The 14,121-nt window shown below is 41.1% G+C and overlaps 1 protein-coding gene across 12 annotated transcripts in view; it reads right to left on the bottom strand.

The window, feature by feature from the left end:
- Positions 1 to 14,121, bottom strand: part of DGKG (diacylglycerol kinase gamma) — a 216,364-nt gene that overhangs the window by 15,428 nt on the left and 186,815 nt on the right. For all 12 annotated transcript variants that reach the window (XR_006299407.1, XR_006299410.1, XR_006299411.1 and 9 more), the window contains 2 exons: positions 10,812 to 10,932; positions 8,244 to 8,304 (listed from right to left, as the gene is read on the bottom strand). Coding sequence is in view for 1 of the 12 variants with exons in the window: in XM_043594661.1 (XP_043450596.1) it covers positions 8,244 to 8,304; positions 10,812 to 10,932 (182 nt within the window). In the remaining 11 variants the exon portion in view is untranslated. The remainder of the gene's footprint in view (positions 1 to 8,243; positions 8,305 to 10,811; positions 10,933 to 14,121) is intronic.

Here is a 14,121-nt window from a genome sequence, read left to right as displayed (position 1 = left end):
GACTCTCACAGAACTTGTCTGTGGCATGTAATTTAGCCCTAGCCGATCATGGTGACTTGGGGCACATGTCCTTGTGCTGCGGGAAGCCTTTTCTCATTCCAGAGCACCAGAGCCCCCTATGGGGAAGAACCCTATCACCGTGGTACTCCCTGAACCAGTGCACTGCCCTGGGAAGCACAGCACATGCCATGGAAGCGGTGATGGATGAGCACCAGGGGAGACTGTACTGGCAGTGGAGATGGCTATGCTTGGGGCAGACAGTGACAGCTGATGCACTGCCTACATTTCCCGCTGATAGAGCCCATTTTTTTTTTTTTTTTTTTTTAGATAATGGAAGACCCTTACTTCTCCTTTTCCTTTCTCTAGCTGAGCAATTTATTTGCTTGTTAGCACCTCCAGGGCAAAGAGGAGGAAGTGAAACTCAGATCCCTCCCATTTGTTTTTTCAGCAGTTTTGACAAAGGTCTTGATGGGGTAGATCATCAACATGGAGATCCTGGCTAACATGAGATTTTGATGTGGCTTGCGGATTCTAGTGCTATATGTAACTGAGAATTCACTGTATGTACATGAACCAAAGGCAAGAAGTAGGAGATCATATTCTCATTTTGAGTTCAAGAGATGTCAGTTTTTATCCCCTTCTCCCCCATTTAGGAGAAGCTAGTGAGTTAACTTGTTCAGAGTCCACTGTAGGTAGTTGGATGTGGTGAAGCTTGCCTTTTCAACCCATGATAGAAAGACAGTATCCCATATCCCTGTAGTTAGAACCCAATTTTCTCTGCTAATTGGGCTGGTCAGGCAATTAACTGAAGTCTTCATGATTTTCTTAAAGACCTTTTATGAGATTTACAACATCTGACAAGCACAAGGAACAGCAGCCCCATTTTCTTAGTTTTCTGGTCTATTAGGGAGAGAACTGATACAGTAGGCACTTGTGTGATAGCTCAAAATTCACAAAACCACTGCAGTATGTAATTTCTCCCTTAAAATGCGGTAAATTTAAAAATGTTACAGTGCCGGGTGTTGACTTTGTTTTGGGGGCCATTTCCCACAAGCCAGCACATTTTTGTTACTTCAAGAGAAGCAATAAACTGAGGGACTCCTTCCATCAGGGCAGATGGTTCATATGATGTCCCACAAAATGGACAATAACCGTAAGGACTCACCCCAAATCATTTGGGAAACACTCCTGCCTAAAGAGAGGCTAGGGGAGATGGGTGGGGGCTTGCACAATCTTTCAGGTCTTAGCTGTTAATGGTTCTCTAAGTTCTTAGGATGCCTGGCTTCACAAGAATGTTTCCTGCCATCAGAGGCTTCCAGATGTAGCTGGAAAAACCTAGGTTTTGCTAGTGGTGGAGGAGAAATCTGGGATTTATTGGTAAGTCAGGAAGTTCGACTAGATTATTATTGACCCCGAGTGGGGTCCCTATGCCGGCAGCATCAGCATCCCCTGGGAATTTGCCAGAAATGCCAACTCTCAGGTATCCAGACTTACTGTATCAGAAACCCAGCAATCTGCATTTTAAACACCTTCTAGGTTATTTGGATGCACACTCAAGTTTGGGAATCACCGGACTAGATAACTAGAATCCCTTTCCACCTTGAGATCCTAACTGTGGGGGAATATTCTTAGCTTTAAGGTTCAAATTATGGTGTCTAACTATGATGGTAAAGAATGAGAGGTCATCTTACAGTACTGCAAGCACAAGGCAAGTTTTCTTAATAATACATATTTTATAGACATATATTTATATGCATGAACAAACATATGCTCATTTTGGAGAATTCAGGAAATATGAAAAATTTAAAAATCACCTAGGGGATATTGCTGTTAATTTTGGGGTGTATTTTTTTTCAATTTGTTTGTATGCTTGTATGTTTTTAACAAATTGAAATCAGTTTCTTAATCTGTTTTCATTTATCATTATTTTACAAGCATTTCTGATATCATTAAATATTCATTAAATATGGTTTTCAGTGGCTGAAAATTATTCTATTTGATGAATCTCACTCACCAAGTTTTAATGTTGTCCTTAAATGTTGGGCTTCCCCACCCCCCACCCCTGTTTTTTTTGTTTTTGTTTTTTGTTTTTTTTACTGATAACCTGTATTTTACTTAAAACATATTCCTAAAAGAGTAATTGGGGGAAAAAAGGGTCAAAGGAAATGAACTGGACCAAACGCTTTCCAGAATGCTTTCCAGTTTATACTCTTATCTTACTCCTTGAGTGTGCTGGCCACACCACATCTCGACAGCAATGAATATTATCTTAAAAACAACAACAACAACAAATTGTGCTCCTTTGACAAGTGAAACATGGCATGGTTTTCTCACTGTTTCAAGGTGAAATTCTTTCCTCCTTTTTTCTTAACTTATGATACTAAATTTTTAAAAACATCTTTTTAACGTTTATTTTTGACACAGAGAGAGAGAGAGGGAGAGAGAGAGAGAGAGAGAGAGAGAGAGAGAGAGTGAGCCAGCATGAGTGGGGGAGGGGCAGAGAGAGACGGAGGCACAGAATCTGAAGCAGTCTCCAGGCTCTGAGCAGTCAGCACAGAGATGGACGTGGGGCTCGAACTCACAGACCACGAGATCAAGACCTGAGCCGAAGTCGGACGCTCAACCCACTGAGCCACCCAGGCACCCAACGATACTAAATATTATTTCACAGCTTTGTTAGCCCATGGTATTACTTCTGTGAGCTGTCTGTTCACTATTGCATTGTTAGCATTTCCTCCTGGTTTCTAAGAGCTCTTTAGACATTATGGGAATTCACCTGCTCTCTGAGGTAGCCATTTAAAAAAGATCTTGTCCTTAGCCTTTAACATTTCTACACGACAGGCGTCTGGATAGCTTAGTTGGTTGAGCGTCCGACCCTTGATTTCAGCTTGGGTCATGATCCCAGCATCGTGGGATTGAGCCCTGGGTTGGGCTCTGCACTGAGTGTGGAGCCTGCTTCAGATTCTCTCTCTCTCTTCGTCCCTCTCCCTCACTGCATGCTCTCTCTCTCTAAAATAAAAATTAAAAATAATAAAATTTCTACGTTGATTCTTGACTTGTAGAATTTTAAATTTGTTAAAGTCTATGCTCACAGTGTCATTATAGTCATTTATGTGCCCCCTAGGTAGTCGTAATTTTTAATTGGAATTTTTCTGTTTTTGTTTTTGGAGTATAGTTTGAGGTGAGAGGTTTCAGTATATAAATAATGACATTTTCCCAAACAGGCAATTTTTTGGATACCGTTATGTTAAACAGTCCATTCCTTTCAAATTAATTTATGATCTTTCTTCTTTTTTTAATAGATTTTGTGTGTACTGGGGTTTCTTAGGGCTCTCCTTGGCATTACTGATTTATCTGTCTAATATCATGCCAATTATTGTGGCTCTGTAACTATTTTAATACCTTGTGGGAAGTCCTTCCTTATAGCTCTTTCATAAAACACGTTAGCTATTGCATTGTTTGGTCAAGTTAAAAAAATAATTGCACTGGGATCTTGTTTGGGATCCCTGTTTAGAAACACGGGATGTTTTTAAATTTAAGTATATATTTTTTATATTAAGTCATAGTAGTATTCATCTTTTTCTTTACAATTCAATTTAATATTTTGTTTTGGTTGTTGCTATTATGATATCTTAATTTTTTTCTACTCTATTCTTGTGATTAGTTATTGCTGGAATATATAAAAGCTATTAACTTTTTGTCTATCCTTCCTTGTGGCTTCATTGAAATAATTTAATCTTTGGGGTTTTCAGTTGATTCTATTATCTTTCTATATTATCTGCATAGTATCATATTCATATTATCATATGAATAATCATATTATATGCAAATAATGACAGTTTTGACTCTTTTCCAAATAGTTACATTTCTTTTCTGTGGCATTTATATTGCATTGACAAAAACTTCCAAACAATATTAGCACACATGTCTTGCCCAGGATTCTCTGATGTCTTACTAAGGGCTAAGTAAACATGTAAGTATAATGTTCATTATTAGTTTAAGATAAATATTTTTTATTATTTTGAGGGATTATTTTTCTGATTTTAGCTTTCTAAGGGTTTTTTTTTTCTTTAAAAATCGAAATTTTGGGGCGCCTGGGTGGCTCAGTCTGTTGGGTGTCTGACTTCAGCTAAGGTCATGATCTTGCAGTCTGTGGGTTTGAGCCCCTGTGAGTTTGAGCCCCGTATCAGCTGTGCTGACAGCTCAGAGCCTGGAGCCTGCTTCAGATTCTGTTGTCTCCCTCTCTTTCTGCCCCTCCCCGACTCGTGCTCTGTCTCTCTCAAACATAAACATTAAAAAAAAAAACCCAAATAAAAGTTTTTGTTCAGTTTTTGTATCTGTCCTAATTTCACAAAATGGACTGGGTGACTTTCTGTCTTGTTTATACTATGGAACAGTTTACACGAATATTTATTTCCTAATAGTATGGAAGAACTCACCAGTTAAGACCATGTTTTAAGATCATTTTGGATGTAATTCTTTGAAGACATTTTCTCTTTTATTAGTGGTTACCTAGAATTTTCATGAGACGTTCAAGTGTATTAGAATCAAGATGATTATATATTAAATAAGTCATGTCTTATAATTAAAATAAACCATCACATTTATATTTATATTTTATATATTTTTATATTTTAATAACTCTGATCTCTGTTTTTCTCTTTAAAATCAGGCTTTCAAACATTTGGCATGTTTAAAGAACTAGTTCTCAATTTTCCTGCTTTTTAAATATGTCATTTCTACTTTTATCTTTATTATTTTCTTCCTTCTGCTTCTCCTCAGTTTGTGTTACTGTTGTTCTTCTAATATTGTAATTATTCATTACATGTCTTTCCTTTTTAAATGATGGAAGTATATGACATTTTGAATTTACTTCTAAATATAGTTCAGGCCACACTGTACAATTTTTGAATAGAACCTTCTGATTTTTATTATTTTTGAAACAGCCTATAATGGTGGTTTTGGTCTCCTTTTGAATCTATTATTCTTTAGGAGAATTTAAAAAAATCTCTGAGTGATTTGATTTCACTTGTTTACTAATAATTAGTTTGCTTCTATTACTAATATCTGGTTTTGTTGCCTTGTGGTCAAATAGAATAAGTTTTATGATTTTTCCTTCTGGATTTTACACAGATTTTTTTTCTTTGTGAACTAAATACTCACTGGATCCTGGGGGGAACAATGAGATATTTAATTTGTTTATAGGCTACAGAGTTATTTCATCCAAGAGTTGTGACATTTGTTTATTTTTGCTTCTTGACCTCAAAGGGCAAGCCGAAACAAATATTTTATTTTATTTTATTTTATTTTATTTTATTTTATTTTATTTTAATTTTTTTTATTATATGAAATTTATTGTCAAATTAGTTTCCATACAACACCCAGTGCTCATCCCAAAAGATGCCCTCTTCCATGCCCATCACCTACCCTCCCCTCCCTCCCACCCCCTATCAACCCTCAGTTTGTTCTCAGTTTTTAAGAGTCTCTTATGCTTTGGCTCTCTCTCCCACTCTAATCTCTTTTTTTTTCTTTTTTTTCTTCCCCTCCCCCATGGGTTCCTGTTAAGTTTCTCAGGATCCACCTAAGAGTGAAAACATATGGTATCTGTCTTTCTCTGTATGGCTTATTTCACTTAGCATAACACTCGCCAGTTCCATCCACATTGCTACAAAGGGTCATATTTCATTCTTTCTCATTGCCACGTAGTACTCCATTGCGTATACAAACCACAATTTCTTTATCCATTCATCAGTTGGTGGCCATTTAGGCTTTTTCCACCATTTGGCTATTGTTGAGAGTGCTGCTATAAACACTGGGGTACAAGTGCTCCTATGCATCAGTACTCCTGTATCCCTCGAAACAAATATTTTAAAGACTCTCAATACTTGTCTCTCTGTCAACTTCTTATTCATCTATTTTTCTCAGAATATACATTTATACTGTTTTTCACAGTATATATTTTGATTCTGTTATTATACACCTAAACTTTTATGACTATTATATCTCAGAAATGAGTGTACCTTTTATCAAATAAAATGTGACTTTCTTTATTCCACTTCATGCTTTTGGCATGTTGGAAGGTTAGTTTTTCTAAAATTAATATACAAGTAATACATTGGTTTGTGAGCATAATTTGTTCTGAAAACATTCTTAGAATCCAAAGCACTCATGTATCAAAGCGAATTTCAAGAACCACTGGCTCAGTTGTGATCATGTGATGTTCGGTGTCATGTACCACTCGTATTGCAAGACATCACTTGTTTATCATGTTAAAATTTATTAGAAATGTTTGCTTGTCTTGCAGAACACTCACGGAACGAGTTACAATCCGAGGTTTTACTGTAATAATATCATTTCCTTACTTTTATTTTCTCTATGCTTGATAAAGGATAAAGTCAGAAGATATATACGTCCTTTTTTTTTGAGAGAGAGAGAGAGAGAGAGCGCGAAGGGCAGAGGGAAAGGAGACGGGGGAGAGAGAATCTTAAGCAGGCTCCATGCTCAGTGTGGAGTCGGACATGGGGCTCGATCCCATGACCCGGGGATCTTGGCCTGAGCAGAAATCGAGAGTTGGACGCTCAACTGACTGAGCACCCAGGTGTCCCTGGCATCCTTATGATATGAAAAAGAGACACCAGAAGTGTGCACGCACAGAGAAAAAGCCATAGACATATGTCATATGAGGCTGTCTGCAAGTAAGGAAGAAAAGTCACACCAGAAAGCAACCTGGTCTTAGAGAACCACCTGAAAGAACCTTGGTCTTAGACCTCCAGCTCCAGAGCCACGAGACAATACATTTCTGTCGTCGAAGCTGCCAGTCTGTGGTATTGTGTGACGGCAGCCTGAGCAGACGTATACATCTTTATGTGTGGATGTCCATGGACCGTACACCTTAAGATCACTGGGTCACAGTTTTTTTCACATGAGTTGAAATCTCTGAAGGGTGGCATGGAGAGAGGGTGGGGGTGGGGACAGGGGAAGCATCTGGCTATTTCAAAAACAAGTCCTTGCGGTAAGAGAAATGGCAGTCCGGTTTTCAGATATTGCTGAGTTAGGTGGGAGGGGGTTTGATTTCTTCCAGCCTTTTTTTAGAAGACAAGAGGAGTTTGGATAGATTTTTTCTCAATTTAGCTCCATCAAAATTATAAGTAGTAGAAATTTCCTCCATCCTTTCTAATTCTAACAAAGTGGCAAGCTATTATTAGTTTTTGCTGTAGTGTGTTTTCATCTTTTTCTTAGTCTTCATAGAAGCCAGAAGACTGAGGTAAGGTTCTGCAGAAAAATTTCTCCTTTTGATACCCTTTTATAGAAGTTTGCCTTCCCTAGAGTCTGTCTCCAGGGGCCAGTTTTATAATCTGTAGAAGTCACATGCAAGAAAGAGTGATGGAAACACATCTACAATTCAGGCCTGGTAGGAATCTCATGCAACCCTTTCTCTAGTAGAAGAAAACTAGATGTTTTGAGGGCTCAGAATAGCAGGTTTTTGAGATGTCTGAATACTCCACAAGTGAGGAGCTTAGAAACACTGCTTTCGTCTCTTGAGGTTGGAGCATTCGTAATAGTACTGAAGGTGATATTAATGTAATATCCCAGTGAATGCCCTGGCCCTGAACACCAGGATGGTGGTTTCCCTTCACCATAGAGTTTTTAGCTGGGTTTTTAGCTAGGAAAGAAGGGCACACGGTCCCTGTGGGGCCATTATTATTGTGAGTGAGAACTCGCTGTCTCTGCTTGCAGTGGGGTTTCCAGGTAGGTGCACCTGTAGTGAAGTGTGTGCCCTGTAGGAATCTTCTCCCAGGGCCTCCAGTGGTCACAGCGGCTAGGCAGAAGTTCCAGCACAAGGGTGCAGATTTCGCTTCTACACAAGGAAGCCCTTTGTAACAATTTCGCTTCTTCATCAACAAAGCAGGTCTCCTTTTGGGGTGGCAAGGCAAGTTCTCTGCCATTGCAATGACACAAGAGAAGACGCTCAAGGATACAGTAGATGACGTCTTAGAATTCACCAACTACAAGTGTGAGCTCTCTGAAGACACCAACAGTGTCTTGTTCTGTTTTGGAACTGCTTTGGGTGTTCAATAAAGGCTTAGCAGGTACCTGAATGGGTGGATGAATAAAGTGGAAGACAGGCTATACTATCCCAAAGCCCCTGCAACTCTGAGAGTGAGCGATTTCATACTGTCGGTACCCAAAAGGGGCCCAGGATAACACTTCTCCCCCTTAGTTCAATGATTGGCAGAACTCACTGTGCAAGGTGGCTGCATCCAGGGCTCTCCATCCACTTGCATTGGCAGCAACTTGTTTGTCCTGGAAAACCGAGAACCGAGAGAACACAGTGAGCTTTGCCTCTTCTGGGGGTGAAGAATTAGGGTGGTCCCCACAAAGGCAACAGATGTGGGAAGACCTTATCTGCCCACCTAGGAGTGGTTCGCTAAGACTCTGTTGGAGGGCTGGTTAAAAACGGATTGCTGAGCCCACTTCAGGAATTCCGACTAGGCACGTCTGGGGTCAGGCTCAGGGGCCTGCATTTTAATAAACATCGTGGGCGATTCTGTTGCTTTGGTGTTCAGACTCCAGTTTGAGAAACACTGTCGTGGGTGAGCAGTGAAGTCCACGGAAGTCTGGGAAACAGTGGCCAACAAGTATGGCAGCACCACTGCTGAGCAGACCCTCCGTCAACAACCAGCCGGAGGGCCTGCAGATTGTGCCAGAAACTCCACAGTGAAGTGAAATGGGAAAGGGCCTGGTCTCTATGTTGAGTGAGAAGTTGCGTCATGTCAATGAGGTAACGTCTCCAACCTATACAAGGTACAGCTCAGGTCTGAGTGTTCTTGCCTTGCCCCTGCTCTTAACCATCCTCTCTTGTATGTCTTGAACAGCAGCACACTCTGTGCTGGCTCGGACTATGAACGTGGCTTAGCTGGGAAATGGGATCATCAGGAATACTGTCCCCATGGGTAGGAGGGAAGAAGACAAGACAGTGTTGCTTTCTTGCGTGGGGCAAAGCTTCTCTGGCATATGGATTCTTAAGAGGGGAGAGATGAGGTCTTTTGACTTCCTTCTGTATAAGAGTTGTAAATTCGTACTACATCACCTCGAGGAGAAAAGGCAAGTCCTTTCAGAAGCCTCTGGTCTGGGCGAGCAGGCAACAGTTGCCACCCACTGGCCAGGAAGCTCTCACCTGGGTTTGGATCGGCCCTGTTTTTGAAGTTACAAAATGAGGGATATAGGCTATGTTTTGATGTAGACGATTCTCTCACTGATCCTGAGAATATTTAATAATAATAAAAAAATAAGAAACCTAATAATAAAACAAATCACGAGAGGAGGGAGTGGCATTTTGGTTCTTGGGGCTGAGGAAGGTGTCTGGGAAATGGCCAGGAGGATGGGGATCCTGGCTCACCCCATCTGTTCTATCTAGAAATAGGCCTATTGAATATGAAGAAAAGATCCTCCCTCTTAGACATGGCGTTTTTGATTCCTCTCGGACTAAGATGTTACATTCTCTGTGGCCTACGTCAGTTATGTCTTAGATGTGCTAACAGACTAGACCTACTCAGTGCTGGAGTCATGGACGGTGGACAGGGAAGGAAGTATGGGGATTCGTGTGGAAAACAGGGCCCCAGCACAGCAATAGCCCAGAGAAAAAACAAACAAAGCTTTGGAGAATAATAGAAAAGACAAAGAAGACACAGGGAGGGAATGAAGAAAAGAGTTTAGAGCTAAGGATGTCAGGGAACCAGCTCTCGGGGTCTTTTTTGAAGGATGCAGAGAGCAGTGTTTGCCTAAAAGTGTGCTGAGGGTACTTGCCCAAGAGGTTTTGGGACAAAAGGGGTCTGTGGTCCAATAACTTTGGGAAGCCTGCATACTGTGGCCTTTCCAGGAGATCCCTAAGGCACACTAAAGGATTTGAACTGGAAAAACTGGATGGGAAAAGGAAGGGAATAAAGACTTCTGAAATAATCAGGTGGGGAAGAATCTGACGAATTTTATTGATTAAACAGAAGTAACTGAAACCGAGGATCCCCTCTCTTAGACTCCATTTCTTCCAGGAGCCGGCAGTGACTGACCTGTGGGGTCCATACCCCACAGAAGCATCACCCTCTTAGGCAATTAGGACAGATTTGCTTATGTTGATGGTTTGGCTCCACAAAGGTATACAGGAAATAGTATTCCTAATTAAAAAAAATTTTTTTTAACGTTTATTTATTTTTGAGACAGAGAGAGACAGAGCATGAATGGGGTAGGGTCAGAGAGAGGGAGACACAGAATCTGAAACAGGCTTCAGGCTCTGAGCTGTCAGCACAGAGCCCGACGCGGGGCTCGAACTCATGGACCGTGAGATCATGATCTGAGCCGAAGTCGGCCGCTTAACCGACTGAGCCACCCAGGCGCCCCAGGAAATAGTATTTCTAAGGCCACTATCCAAGAAAAGGCAAGCAGAGAACCTGGTTTTTGTCACAGTGTGCCCTCTGCCATATATCTAGCATCTGAATTAGTGAAGATAAGAAAGGCAAGGAGTTGGGCCTCTGGTTCTCTGGGCCTCATAATCCTCTATTACCATTTAGAGAATTTCACCAATTCATTATAAGAGAATGGCAAACTGGTCGAGGTGGACCCTTTAATTGATGTCCTGCATGGTTGTATTGTACCTAGTTTGGGAAATGGTCTCTAAAGACATTCTTTATAAATGTTATCGAGCTTCTGTCCGTCACTGTCCCCGCACTGAAACCCAAAGATGGCTTCCTTGTCGTTGTAAGAATACGGAGGGAGGTGGGAAGACTCGGAGGCTGCTGGGTAATGAGGAAGCGTACCTGATGGTGACAGAGGAGCACTGGGCCAGCCTCCTGCCCGCACTCTTCAGGCCAGTGTAGATCTGCCCCATCTCCATGGCTCCCTCTAGCCCCACCACTTCGAGGAGCTGGTCACTGAGGTCTGCAGAGTGAGAAAAGCAGAAGCAGGGCATACATATCTCTCTGTTCCTCAGGATGGTTGTGGTCAGAATGTCTGCACCTTAGATGACCAACTCACATCTGCCAATAACCCTTCCTCTCCCACCAAATAGCATTTTCGTACTCATTCTGAACAGGGAATTTCCCCAAAGGTCAATAAATGTACCATTTCATGAGCAGAAACCCAGTTCTAGTGAAAAAAGGTTTGGATTCAGGGCATTAATATGCATCCGATGAAGAAGCTGGCATTTCAAGAAGCCTCTTCAAATGGAGGGTAATATAAATGACGAACCAGCTATTGCTGAAATGATTTTCAACCCCCCAGTGCAGCTAAAGACACACTGGTTTGGGATTAGGATAGGAAGGAATGTTGATGAAAGTCCTTATCCATAACTGGTTCAAGTTTCTTTTCTCTGAATGTCTGAATAACATCATGGCCCTACTGATGATGACTGAGGATTAATTAACCTCAGATTTGGCCTGTGGTAAGCCAGTGGTGAGCCAACCTTCTTGGACATCCTTGGGGGAAATCAGTGACCTCCTTCAGGACACCAGGTGCCTAAGCTATGCCAAGGAAAAGAATATTTCACCTAAACCAAATTATTCTGAGTCCATGGTAGAAAAAGTGGGACAGAAAATATGTGTCTCAGGCTCAGAGTCACATAGGATTGATGGCCTCCCACAGTGGCAGTTACTTCTGATCCAGCACCTGGAAGAGGTCTTTTTCAGGGTTCCTGAGGTTTGGGCAGTGCCTGCCCGATTTCTTGTGAAAGCAATGGCAGGATCAAGGCTTGACGTTGGGAACAAGCCTCACTTTTACAACACAATTTTTATGTATTTAAAACAGAAGCAAAATAAAAAGGCAGATTCTTTAAAACCTTCCATTCTTTTCCCTACCGGGGCGAAGGTACTTTTCTCATAGATTGTAGCTAATTACCAATATCCTACTAATATCCACAAACTAGAAAGTCAGCACTTTTATTTATTTCATAGATGGCTTTTGTCTAAAGTCCCTGCCGGTATTGTGTAATAGTGTTTGTTAAGATTGCCAAAGAGATGTTTAGGTTTGTCTATACTTTTTTGTTTAGGAGGTATTGTTTAAAAACATTCCCTTGATGGACGTTTTGCTAATGAAGACAGTTAAGCAAACCACTGAGCTGACCACAAATGTGTCAACACTGTTACAGTCTAACCTACTGATTATCACCAATGGACATTAGCTGCCAACAGATACACAGACGGTTCATCTTTCTGTCACAGGCACGTAAGCTTTCCCCTCTACTTCAGTCCATACTCCTATTCTCCTTCTCTGCTATCCCTTTTTTTCTTATCTGTGGAGATACTGTCTCCTTAAACTCTCCATCTCATGTGGGCTTGGAACAAGAAGCCATGAAAGGGCAGTGTTTGTTTAGGAGAACGCTGCAGGCTCTCTTAAGGAGTTTGGATCCAATAAACAAGTATCTAAACCTCTAGCCACGTAATTAGTTCCCTTCTTACCAAAGAGCATTAAATAACCATTGGATAGTCTTAGCTTACTGTGTCATTTTAACACAGTGTCTGCAAAATCAGCATGGGCTATGAATGTGAGAGGGGGAGGAGGAGGAGGAGGAGGAGGAGGAGGAGGAGGAGGAGGAGGAGGGAAGAGAGAAACCAAGGAGTGTGTCTAGGGGTGAGGAGGGTGGGGAATTATACTGGGGTAGGAGAAAAAAGCAGCAGAACTTTTCAGAGGTTTCTCTAGTGGCAGAAAGACAGATGTCTTGTAAAATGTTGCTCTTTGTACCAGACTTTGGTATCTGACAGTGCTGTTATAGTTCAATGTTTTCCCTCCTTGAAACATTCCCTGGTAACAAAATGTTCTAAGAAGCAGGGGACTTAATAGACTCAAGTGTTTCAGCTTTTACAATGTCTTGGTCTTTTAACAAATTTTCCTGTTGAATGGCTTTAAGTTGTTATCACTTCCCACACATTACCTTGCAGCTATCACTTCCCACACATTACCTTGCTTCCTGGCTCTAGAAGAGAAGTAATGAAGGCTGATCTCATCCACATGGTGGGTGGGTGGGGGGGGCGGGCAGAGGCTTACACACACGTGGGACTAAGGAGATAAATGCAGGGTAAGGGGCTAGGATCTCGGTATACACTTTGCCATTCTGATTTTGAATTTGTACTCTGAATCTTCCCTGGCATAAAGAGGCTAGGATGACTCCTGTCTACTACTGAAGAAAGCCTTGATTGCTTTTCTATTTCTCTGCCATTGCCTGGCTGATCTTCCTTTAAACTTCCTACAATGCCTACTAGGACGTTCTGAGATAAAGAAATCTATTTAACGTTGTTTCCCAAACTTATGGGACCATGAGGCTCTTCTTTTGTGTGATATCTATAAACAGTCTCTGGTAGTTTTCTTTGGAATACACTTTGGGATATTTTGGCATTGCTTAAATCGCTTAATTCCTTTTACTTCCTTTAGCACAGAGATACTTATGCAAAAATTAAATTTGGAGTTAAAATGAAACAGAATAGAGTGTAAGTCAACATCTAAGCACATAGAACAATTAATGTTCAGAACTTAGAATCCAGGATCAGGACATCTGGTATACCAGGTGTCTGTTTTACCTGATACCCATGATTCTGAGTGTGGTTTTGGCAAATTCATATCATCTTCACATTGTCTTTACACTTTTAACTCATTAGTATTTAAGATGAAATGTCCATGCACCTTAGTAAAACAGGAATTCATTCATTCACTCACTCACTCACTCACTCACTCACTCATAAGCTACTGAGTAGCAGCTGAATGCCAGAGAAACACCAGGAATACAAAATGTTCTACTCCTAAAGGACTCTTGGCCAAGAGGGAGAAAATGTGTTAGGTGTAGAAAATGTTGTAATTGAACTATAGGGACAGGGAGGCCCGAGTAACCTATTCTGACTGGGCTAAGCGTGGGAGGAAGGTGTCACAGACATTTAAGGCACGTCTTGAAGGATGAATGCCAGGCAATTTGCTGGGTTGAGAAGGAGAAGGAGCAAAGATATTCCAGGGACAGAGGAACACATGTAGGGTTGGACAGTCACAGAATGCAGAAAGAAATTAATTTAGCAATAAATCCATTTGGCAATTTCACTGAAAAGTATAAAAAAATATTTCTACCTAAGGAGAATTACTATCTATCTA

This window comes from Prionailurus bengalensis, chromosome C2, assembly GCF_016509475.1.
Source record: "Prionailurus bengalensis isolate Pbe53 chromosome C2, Fcat_Pben_1.1_paternal_pri, whole genome shotgun sequence".
Lineage (NCBI taxonomy): Eukaryota > Metazoa > Chordata > Mammalia > Carnivora > Felidae > Prionailurus > Prionailurus bengalensis.
This window is presented reverse-complemented; position numbering and strand designations above follow the sequence as displayed.